General features: G+C 48.0%; 1 protein-coding gene across 1 annotated transcript in view; it reads right to left on the reverse strand.

Moving 5' to 3' along the window:
• LOC107106872 (carcinoembryonic antigen-related cell adhesion molecule 1-like) overlaps positions 1-11,821 on the reverse strand; it is a gene marked incomplete at its 5' end in the record, with an annotated part of 51,116 nt that overhangs the window by 30,490 nt on the left and 8,805 nt on the right. Inside the window, 5 exons of the mRNA XM_015407091.1 lie at positions 3,442-3,699; positions 5,282-5,524; positions 6,976-7,236; positions 7,845-8,117; positions 9,789-10,043. Of these exons, the coding sequence (XP_015262577.1) occupies positions 3,442-3,699; positions 5,282-5,524; positions 6,976-7,236; positions 7,845-8,117; positions 9,789-10,043 (1,290 nt within the window). The remainder of the gene's footprint in view (positions 1-3,441; positions 3,700-5,281; positions 5,525-6,975; positions 7,237-7,844; positions 8,118-9,788; positions 10,044-11,821) is intronic.

Here is an 11,821-nt window from a genome sequence, read left to right on the forward strand (position 1 = left end):
TCCATTCAACCATCAAAACCGGTTCTAGGAACATGGCTATTTTAGGAAAGATACTGAGTACTGGGGATGCTGGCAGGCGTAAACAGTCAAAGAAACACCGAGAAGGGTTAAGGAAGTAAAACCAGAGCTGCACTTACAAAATACCTCCAGATGAAAGGCTTCACTGGAGTCTTCGCTGACGCTGTTGTTCCCATGGCAGGTGTAAAAACCTGTGTCAAACCGACCGACTGGGCTCAGCGTGAGGTTTTCACGACTGGGGCCCGAGAAAGAGATGTGGCCTCAAGAAGAGTCGGAGAGGGGAGGGGAGAAATTATCAAGAGGCAATATGGCAGATTAGTTTGGGAAGGCACCTTGCCTCAAGGACTCTGGTTCCCTTGGAACTTTCTGGAAGCTGAGAGATCATGTTACACGTAACTTGTTCGCACCGACAGAAAAGAACGGAGGGACTTATAAACTAAAGAATGAAGCTTTGAGCGAAAAGTGTTTGAGTTCTTGACAGGTAAATTTCATGGAGAAGACAGATTTTTTTTCTCTTTCATTTTGGGTGAATCCTGGAAAGAAACTGTAAGTGTCCTGAAGAGAAGACAGTGAAATAAGAGTCTGTGAACACCAAAGCTTAGAAAGGGTGGTCTAAATAATCAAGATTCTGAGGATGTAAGAAGATGCTCCAGGGAAGAAAATGAACAGAAGCCATACAAAGAGATTGCCGACACAATGCAGTACCATAGAAGATATACCCCATAGATGATTCTTACTTGGAGCCATGCACTATTGCCGGGGGGGGGGGCTGTGCAGGGCACCCAGTAATTAACATTGGAAGAGGAATGCCAATAAGAAACAAAGAGTTGCTGAGTGGACAGAAAATGACACAAATGCCCAAGGACTGAAAACTGAATGGCAGTTGTTGATGTCAGACGAAAGCTGGGGACTTACGGAAGAGCCCGTGGAGACAGTAAAAAGGACAGGTATAAAGATATTCACCATAAGTACATATTTGCTGTGAGAACAGAAACACTTCTGCCTGTAGTTTTTGCAGAGTGGGGGGGAAAAAAACTTCCTCATGAGGCCTAATTGAACAGCAAGAGACATCCCGTTCTCGACAGGGAGACCACAAGTGTGAGAAAAGGGTCGGTGTGGGAAAGCAGGTTTCTTTAAAAGCTAGTTTGTAGGATTTCTTCCCCTTTTTTTTGCTTCCTTGGATTCCCACAGCAAAAGTCGCATGGTCCAAAGCATTCGTGTAAGGAACACTTGTCACTGATTGGTTGGCCGTGACAGCACCCTAATGGTACACATGGGTTACGCATTTCTTCGTGGCTTTGACCCGCCAGAAATCATGCTCCTGAATGAATGTGAATTGGATTATGCTCTAGATTGGGGTCCCCAACCTTTTTGAGCCTGTGGGCAACCTCTGGAATTCTGACACCACATTTTGTGGTTGGAATTCTGCAACCACAAAATGGCCGCTGCAGGAGGTCGGTCCAAGTACAAAATGGCTGTCATGGGAGGCGGAGCCAACCAATGTCAGGGAGTAGTAACTCTTCAACAGATTTCCAACGGCCAATCAGAAGCCCTGCTGAGTAAACGCCTCATCTGGCCCCACCCACTTTCTAAAAACACTTGATGGGGCCCAGAAAGTTGTCGGGAGGTGCCGTGGGACCCACAGACACTACGCTGGGGACCTCTGCCCTAGATGAACAGGGCCAAAATGGTAGGAGAGGCCAGAATATTCCTTTTCATTTCATTTGTTACAATCAGGATATCCTTGGCCCACCCAACTCTATTAATATGAACAGCGATAAGAACAAGTGTCTCAACCTTTGTCCTAGATAAAAGGTCATTTGATCTTAGGGCCAGTCCTCACACTAACAGTTCTCTGTTAAATATAGGGGAATGTCTCTGGATTAAACGTTCAATCCCTACAATAACTGAGAGGCACAGGGGACAGGGCTGAGGAGAGTCAGTGCAGATATAAGGTGAGGTTTCCACAATGGTCAATAGCACAGACAACTCGTGGGCAAGCAGGTGAGGAAAAATGTACCCATATGACGTTATGTGTGAGTGGCGTGTTCATTTAAACACGGGTCCGACTCTCTGCGGGCAAGGCGCCCCAGTTTAATCAACGGCAAAGCCACACAGTCAAATTCTGCTTGGCTTTCTTGTGTCTCCTTTCTATTGAGCTCCAGAAAGAATCACCAGCGGGCCCAGGATACTCGGCGGGAGCTCTCGGATCGTAAAGCTGGGAGAGCTGAAGGCCTCATTCTAAATCCATACCAGTGTCTCTCCCTGTGCGGTCTAAGGGCTCAAGAGCTGGGATGTGTTCTAACAGCTCTGTCATCTTCAACAAAGGGCCGAGGCCTTCATAAGAACCTAAGAAGAGCCCTGCTGGGTCAGACCAGTGGTCCCTCTAGTCCAGCCTCCTGTCTCACACAGTGGCCAGCCAGTTCCTCCGGAGGGCCAACAACAGGGCACAGAGGCCGAGGCCTTCATAAGAACATCAGAAGAGCCCTGCTGGATCAGACCAGTGGTCCATCTAGTCCAGCATCCTGTCTTGCACAGTGGACAGCCAGTTGGGCATAAAGGCTGAGGCCTTCTCTTTTTGTTGCCTCCTGGCACTGGTATTCAGTGGCTGACCGCCTCTGAACACAGAGGTTCCCTTTAGTCACTATCAGGCCAGTGGCCACGGGAGGGGGACATTTGGGGGCAATGCCCCCATAGCGGAGTGCTGCCCCAGAAACAAAAAAAATCCAAAAATGTCCTAAAAGATTAACAATTTTTTAAAAAAATCTAAGATGCATGTGGAGTTTCCAAAATGACTCCGGGCACGGTCAGGGAAGCTTCAGTTCATTTTTCTTTTTTTCTGGGGCGAAAAATAAATACGTTTTTAAGAACGGCAATAAAATAAAATTGCAAAATGCAAAAGACAGAGTCGGAGATTCCCCCCCCCTCCCTGGCTTACACAGGAAAGCAGCCTGGAATCAAGTCTCTCCAATCGAAAGGACTAGAGGAGGACTACAGTTCGCAGTGGAGCCGGGAGCCGCCTCTTCTGTTGCTGCAAGAGGAGCAGCAGGTGCGGCCAGGGCACCCCCCAGTTTCCCCCATGCGCCACCAACCCAAATTTTCCGGCTACGCCCTTGGTCACCATGGCTGGTAGCCACAGATAGGCCTACCTTCCATGAATCTGTCTGATCCCCCTTTAAAGCTGTTCGTGCTTGTGGCCATCACTAACCATGCCTAATTTCCCCGATCCTACTGTCAGCAAGGAACGCAACACAGCCATGTTCCTGTCCGGATGGGTCAATGGCCATACTAATAAACTACCCGACCAGTCGCCTCCAAGAACATTCCCCTCCACTGTTTGGTCCCTCTCCCAACACACACATCTTTGGCACGCAGCAGCCCCGGTGGCAGGGATCTTGCAGGATCCATCCTGCGGATACTCACCAAGCACCTTGATCTCCCAACTTGTAGAGCTGGAAAGGTTGGTCTCAGGGTTGAAAGCACTGCAGGTGTAATCCCCAGTCTGGTTGAAGGACAGACTAGGTATCGTAAGCTGGGGGCCCGTCTCGGTAAATTCAGTCTCGTTAAAGGACCAAGTGTACTGTGCTGGAGGGTGCGAGTCAGCGTGGCAGAAGAGGGTGAGGAGGGATCCCTCTCCGTAATCGTGCCTTGGGGGGCTGATTACCGGCTCATCAGGCCCATCTGGAGCAAATACAGGAGAGTCATATGTTGGGGGAAGGCATATGATTTCGGGCTGGGGGTGGTGGTTTGAGACTTCTAGCCATCTTCCACCAAATAGCACAGACAACTCATGAGCAAAAGTTCTACTTCGTGAGCCGCTGGCATCAAAGTTGTGAGCAAGCAGTTTGGCTACTGCGTAAATTAGTTTGCTCTGGAGCCCTCCTTCCTGGGCTAAGACAAAAATGTGTGAGCTGGAGGCTTAAAAAACTGTGAGCTAGCTCACACTAACTCAACTTAGAGGGAACACTGCACTGGACTCCTCCTCTCTTGACCTCAAAGGGAGCAGAATTTCACACGGAAGTCTCTAGAGAGATTTTAAGCCACTCCCCTCCGCATTACTTAGGGCGTGTCTGCACTCCAAATTTCAAATCTGTTTTTATTCCCAGGAAACCCAGTGTTTGGATAAACAAAGTGGATCGGCAAGAACAAATCCTCCCTGAACTACAAGAGTCAGGTTCGGCGAAGGAAGCCGTGACTAGTTTCAAACTAGTTAGAAGCAGGGCTTTTTCTTTTTTGGGGAAAAAGAGGTGCCGGAACTCTCGGAAACAAAGTTTTCAATCCCTATACTGAAAAATCATCAACTTTTAAACATTTTTTAGAAGAATTTTGTCAAAGAGGTTCTGGAACTCCATTCTGGTGTGTTCCCCCAGAAACAGGAAATCAGCAAACTTAATACAGGAAAACACAGATGTTTCTTGGTGACGTTCTGTCTCTACTGACATGAATATAGGAGGCAAGGAAAAATCCAAGCTATTCAGAGGAAGATGGCAGTGTCTCTTACAACGGCAATTTTATATTTAATACTAGAATTTCTACTGGGATTGGGATACACAGAAGATGTCGTTGGCTTTAACCATCTAATAAATCGGTCAACAACTTTTACCACAGGTACTAGAAAGGAACTGGCCATATGGAAAGACAATGAGGTTTCAGTTTAAATGACCGGCTAAAAAGATTCAGAGGCATGCAGTACCACAATCACGTTTCCAAACACCTATCAGGACTTAGAGATAGCGGGGGGGGGGGATTGATAAAATTTGGGTATTAAAACTGGAACCAGGTTTTATGACGGATATTCTAATCAGAGCGGCTTTTAAGTGCTGATATTTGAAAGTAGTGATTAACGCATTTATAAGATACAAGCTTAATGTTTGTTCATTGCTGCTAATAATTGGTGTGACTTATATAAGAATGATGATTCTTCATTTTTAAAAATATAAAATAGGTGTGGGGGGTTTGGTTTTTTGTGGTTTAAAAAGCAGAAACAGATAGCTGTTTATTTGGGAGGGGTGACTCCACAAAAGAAGAGGGTCTTCTATTTTTAATTAATTAAATAAATAAAAAGTATTTGTTAGCCACCGTTCTTTCTACAGAGTTCAAGGCAGCTGCCCCCCCCCTTGTGTATATCTATATTATTGGTCTTTGAAAAGCTAAGTATATCCCTAAGTTATAAGCCTGCACTCTCCAGGGCTTGAATCTATTCCACATATGTTGTGCTCCCAGGATATTTTTAACCCTCCCTCAGTGATAAAGCGAAACTTACACAAGACATCCAGCAGGTAGGTGGCGCTGGAGTTGGAGAAACTGTTACGTCCAGTGCAGGTATAGTTGCCTGTGTCATTCCGTCTGACTGGGCTGAACATGAGGCTGCCATTACCCAGTACCTGGTCCCCTTTTGACCAGGTGTAGGAAACATCGCTGCCTGCAGAACTGCAGTCAAGAACGAGGACCTTATTTTCAATGGCCTTTTCAGGGCGACTGGTGATGATGACATTAGACACTCGTTCTGCAGAGAGAGAAAAGAGGGGAAGGCGGTGGGGGAGGGAGGGGTGTTATCGGAGATTAAAAAGAAAGGATAAGTTGTGGCTGCTGGTTAGTTCGCTCTTGGCTTCCATGTCCCAATCTCCCGCTGCCATTTGAGAAGCAGCTGTTGCGGTCCCCTCGCTGAGGAGAGTGAAACGCCGTTCATTCGGGACCTTGCTAAACTTTAAATCTTTCAGGAATGGATGAACAGGAAGGGCCGGAGTAGAAGTCTTCATCGTAATAGATCGTCACACCCACTGAGATAAACAAATTTGTTTGGTGTAAGGCAGATGTTCAGCGGGGGGGGATGAAAGATAAAGTGGAGCTGGATAACGGGGAAGGACATGGAAATGATGATGATGATGATGAAAAATCAAGGAAGACAGCTGCTGGTCCATAAACTGTTCCACTAGTAGTTCATTCATCACGGAAGACAGAGCCGATGGTTGTAATGGAGACTCCGGCGACAGGGAAAGAAATAACAGCGTTTGCTCCTCCCTGAATAGATTTTATCTCTAGATTCGGTGTAAAGCAGTGAAGAAGTTTTGGGACAGAGTAGCTCATCCACAGAGGACAGAGATGTTCAGGATAAAAACCAGAAGGAAGCCATAGCGACGCAAACAAGCAAGTGGAAGGAAAGAGAATCCAGGCGCTGATTTTGCTCAAGTGCATGTCAACTGGCTGGACACAGTTTCTCACCCAGGGGCCAACCGACTTGAAGCACACGATGACCATCACGGCTCTAAAAGGAAAGTGTTCGCTGAAGGAAGACATACAAAGGAGAACCAAACGCCAGGAACTTGCACACAATGTGCGCTGATTATTCCAGATTGGCAGGAAACAATAGTGTACCCTTCAAGTCCAGAAGAGACAGAACTTCATAACAATGGTTGAGCTAGGCAAGACAGAACAACTAAATTTGACCCGAAGAACAGAAACTTCGTCGTACACCAGGAACTGAAGTGATTGTATTGTTATTTTTTAAAAACCGAATATAGAGACAGTCAGGCAAAAGGAATACCCTGCTGAAGCGAGTCGATGGAATCGGTGGAAAGGCAACATGTTTAGCGGCTGACTGATGCCTACCGAGAATCACGGCTTCGGAACCAGAATCAAAGCAGATAAAAAAGAGGAACAGGCCACTGGGTGCCGGGACACTGAGATACCAGAGTAGGAAAAATCCAAACATAAAGTCCATCTTGGGAAGAATTCGCAAACTGAAAATGACAGGCGGTCCAATCACGATCACCCACGCGTGGGTCGGGAAAAGAATACCTCCCAAGAAGACAGAAAACCAAAATGGCAACAGGACAGATTCAGGCCAACCAAAGGTAGATTTCAGAGATAGAACATGCTGTCTCCATAGTCAATATATCAGCAACACAGGAAGGCAGGTTGTCCCGGGGAGTCCAGCTGAACACTTCAGTTACTCACCCAAGATCGTGATCTTAAGGCTGGTGGTATTGAAGCCATCGGTATAGTCATTGGTGGCGTTACAAGTATAATTCCTGGCACTGCTCACCGAAAGATCTTGGATCAGAAGATGAGAATCCTTCTGGTCTTCCAGTAGCGTATCGTTATACCACCAAGAATAGTTTGCAAGTGGGTTGGAGTCGGCAAAGCATGAGAGGTTGAGGGTGGAACCCTCGTTATAGACTGACTCTTGGGGGTCAATTACGGGGCTATCAGGCCCGTCTGCGGCAAACAAAGGAAAGCTACATGTTGAAACAGGCCAGACTACTGTCCTAGCAGAAGTTGGAGCTACGTCAACCACTGTCAGAGTCAAAGGGTACAGCCCTTAGCTCTTTCATGACAACCATTTTCTAAGTCCTGACTGTGTGTAGCCACAACATCATGGAGACAAATCTCAGGAATTCAGTGCTCAAGAAACATTAATCCTTGTGGACATTTCTTTGGAAACAGGATGACACCCTACTGCTAGGTCTCTGGTTATCCTTTTAGGATGGGTGTCAGAACTGAGCTAATACACATTCTCTAGCCTTTCCATTGGTACCCATCCTCTGAAGGAGACAACACTAGCTAGGGATGGAGATGGTTCTAGCGGACCCACCACATTTCATTACAGAGAGGGGCATAGAGAGGTGGGTGGCCAGTCACTCTTTCCTTTTAGCTTAAATAGGCTTCACAACTTTGTTGTGACAATATAATAAAAAAGCAAGAACCCTATATCCCTGAGTTACTCGGACAAAGAATGGGATAAGCATGGACAAGAAAGGCAAAGACAACAAACATGTGGCCAGGGCATGCTTTCTCCTCAGAGAAAATAGCTGGACTAGACTTACAGAAAATTTCCAGCCAGTGAGGCTCACTGAACTGGGATGAGAAGCTGTTGACCCCTTGGCAGACGTAGCTTCCAGTGTCGTTCCTGTTGCTAGAGTTGAGCGCGAGGGTCTTGTTTTGGTTTGACAGAACGACACGATCTCCTGGTTCCACCGTCTGGTTTCCTTTAAACCAGTAGTAAGAAACGAGACTACCTAGAGAGGTACAATTCAACTGGACGGCATGGTACTCTATCGCTTCGGAAGGGCCTATGATGGTGACATTAGATACACTACCTGTTGGGATAGAAAAATTGCAAAAGAGTTCCATGTTTGTTTGCAACGCAATGCCATTGTCCTTTGAAGACACCGAGGAGGACAGAACCAATATCGAGAGAATCGGGCGATCGGTATAGACAGACAGGCGCAAAAGATCACCAGTGGGGAAAAAAATCAGGAATGGAACTTGGTGGCCAACCATTAGAACCATCAGTCCAAAAAAGGAAACCCCAGCAACTGCCTCAACAGCACAAAGATCTGCATTATGTGACTGAAGGTAAGCTGCAGCAGCCATTGTGTAGCTGGCTCCACTTCCTGCGGCAGCCATTTTGTGGCAGCCATTTTGTGGCAGTGCCCACCACACTGCGTCAGAATTCTAAAGGTGCCCGCAGGGTCACAAAGGTTGAGGACCCCTGGTTGAGGGACCTCTGACAAATTACTTCAGATTGTTAAATTACTGTAGGCAGGGGTCGTTTCGTAGAAAAAGAGCCCGGCCGCCGCCCATGAGGGGCCCGGCGGTGGACCTGCAAGACCGGCGGGAGTGCAAGGAAGCCCCGTGAAGGCCCTCCCTGGCCCCAGGCAGGCAGGGGTGGGGAGAGGCAGGGAGGAAGCAACTTACCCTCCCTCTTCTCCTGCCTCCTCCTGGCTGAATGAGGGCCGGAAGCAGGGGGCGGGGCTTCTTCATGTGCCCCGCAGCTCACCCAGGGGAACTGCAATCCCCCGCGTTCCCCCCCGGAAATGACCTCTGACTGTAGGAGTCGTAATGCTATGGGGCCTCTTAAACTTGACATTGTTCAGGGGCTTCAACATGCGTCAACCTGGCCCTGAAATGAACAGTTCATCGAACTATCCAAATACATTTCTAGGGAAGGAGGAGGAGCAGTTTTGCACTGACTTCATCACTCTCTAAAACATTAAAACCTTTCTGTGACTAATCTGGGTGGAAATCTTGTGCTCTTATCATCTCTCCTCATAGGGCTGCTGGGTCTTCTGCCGGCCGACACCACGCAACAGCGGGGGAAATTGCCGTCATTCCAGTGGTGTGATGTCACTTCCTGCACGAGTCTGGAAGTGATGTAATCGCATCAGGGCAACGCTCTAGGATCCCACTGAAACTTCATGGAATCCCCCAAGGCCTTAAAAAATCAGGTTGGTTATCCAATCCCAATTCACTAAACCGATCTCGCACATTTCTGCTGCTCATTTCGTATTCCGTTGTCCTGTCTCAAAATACTTCCCCTCGCTTATTTTTTTAGATCTATTGCACAGGATCTATTAGGTTAGGCTTGGGTGCGCTTGTCCGCATTCTGAGCTATCGTAAGTGGGGAATTAAGGAATAAGCCTTCAGTTCTGAGGGAGGGAGGTTTTGTTTGTGGAAAACGTGTGAAGACCAAGGAAGGGCAAAGCTGAAATGGAACTAGTGCCCGATGGAGAAAGTGCACGAAAATGGAACCGAATCAGCCACTGAAAGAAAGGCATGGTGGGATCCCAGCACGACAGAGAAGAAGCTAATTTTTGAAGATCCAGAGTCACACGTGAATGGAAGGCTTCATCAAGAAAGACAGTCCAAAGTGACAGTGTGGCAAAACCAGAAAATGGAGTGCCAGTTGGAGAAATGCCACAGAAAGGTCATGCGGCGGACACACTGGCAAGAGACAGTTATCCCGGGCTAACTCTCCGGCTACTCACCCGCCACCTCAATCTCCAAGAAGGCGTTGCTCTTGTGGCGAGAAAGTACATTCCACGCTTGGCAGACATAACTCCCAGAATCCTCTGGGGTAGCATCTCGGATCAGCAGTTCAGATGTTCTGCTATGTTCCTTCCCGTTGAGGAACCAAATATAATGTGGATCGGGGAACGCATTGGCAGAACAGGTGAGTCTGATTTCGGAATGCGGACTGTACGAACGTTCAGTTGGTTGGATTTCAGGGAGTTCGGGTCCGTCTGGGACAGATACACAAAGCTAGGATGTTGGGATTTGAGCTGGGGACGATGCAGAGGCCCCCACCCCCTTCCCCGTCATGCTATAAAAGATCCCTTCACCAGACTGAGATGGAGTCAGAAAGACAGAAGGTAAAAGAGCTCTCTGTTCCAGGGCTGGTAGGTAGATGAAACCCTGGGAGACGAACGTCGCTGAGATGGTCTCCTATCTCCCGATCTCTCTGTTCCTTCCTTGATAAGATATCCTTGGGGACTTCCGCATTGTGCCATCCTATTCTGAAGATGCTCAGATAACAATCTTTCTTTTAAAAATATATATGCAGTGACTAATCATAACTGCAGGTTTGTTACGTATCTGTTACTGCCTCTTTGCTGAAGAATCTTTCTCTCTGTACCATCTCCTTTCAGGGTCGCCAGCTCTGGGTTGGGAGATTCCTGGAGAAGGGGTATACAGCCTGGGGAGGACAGGGTTTGGAGACCTTAGGAGGATAGAGCGTTATAGAATCTACCCTCCAAATTAGCCATTTTCTCCAGAACTGATCTCTGCTGTCAGAGATCAGCTGTAAATTTACGGATGTCAGGTCTTCCCTGGCCAATCAACAGGGTTGCCAGATCCAGGTTTGGGAACTCCTGGAGATTTGGGGATGGAGTCTGGGAAGGACACAGACCTAGAGATGTGAAGGCCTGGAAAAAACCCGGAAAAATCCGGAAAAAAAAGTTTCCCCCCGTTTTTTTCCTGAAGCCTTTTTGTTTTTTTCCAAAAAATTGGTCCCTATTTATCTACTTGCAATTTCTTGCTTTCTAACTGCTAGGTTGGCAGGAGCTGGAACTAGCAACGGGAGATCACTGTCATGCGGCACACCCGGGTCTCGAACTGCTGAACTACCGACCTTCCACAGCCTGCAGTTCAGCGTCTTAACCACTTGAGCCACCGCAGCTCCTTTTTTCCTCTGTAACAGCAGAACAAACGGAAGGGAAAGACCAGACTTTCACTCTATTCATAGGTACGGAATGATGGATGTGTGGGTGAAGTGGGGGGGGGCATGGTATTTGTCCCCCCACATATTAATTTGAGATGTGGCGCAGAGCTGTTTTCTCCCCATTCAAGATTTTCCTGATTAATCTTCGAACTTAGAATGTAAGAACATCAGAAGAGCCCTGCTGGTCCATCTAGTCCAGCATCCTGTCTCACACAGTGGCCAACCAGTTCCTCTGGAGAGCCAACAACAGGACAGAGAGGCTGAGGCCTTCATAAGAACATAATAAGAGCCCTGCTGGATCGGACCAGTGGCCCATCTAGTCCAGCATCCTGTCTCACACAGTGGCCAACCAGTCCCTCTGGAGGTCCAACAACAGGGCACAGAGGCCGAGGCCTTCATAAGAACATCAGAAGAGCCCTGCTGGATCGGACCAGTGGTCCATCTAGTCCAGCATCCTGCCTCACACAGTGGCCAACCAGTCCCTCTGGAGGGCCAACAACAGGGCACAGAAGCCGAGGCCTTCATAAGAACATCAGAAGAGCCCTGCTGAATCGGACCAGTGGTCCATCTAGTCCAGCATCCTGTCTCACACAGTGGCCAACCAGTCCCTCTGGAGAGCCAACAACAGGACAGAGAGGCCGAGGCCTTCATAAGAACATCAGAAGAGCCCTGCTGGATCGGACCAGTGGTCCATCTAGTCCAGCATCCTGTCTCACACAGTGGCCAACCAGTCCCTCTGGAGGGCCAACAACAGGGCACAGAAGCCGAGGCCTTCATAAGAACATCAGAAGAGCCCTGCTG

This window comes from Gekko japonicus, unplaced genomic scaffold (genome assembly GCF_001447785.1).
Source record: "Gekko japonicus isolate JY-2015 unplaced genomic scaffold, Gekko_japonicus_V1.1 scaffold2333, whole genome shotgun sequence".
Taxonomy (NCBI): domain Eukaryota; kingdom Metazoa; phylum Chordata; class Lepidosauria; order Squamata; family Gekkonidae; genus Gekko; species Gekko japonicus.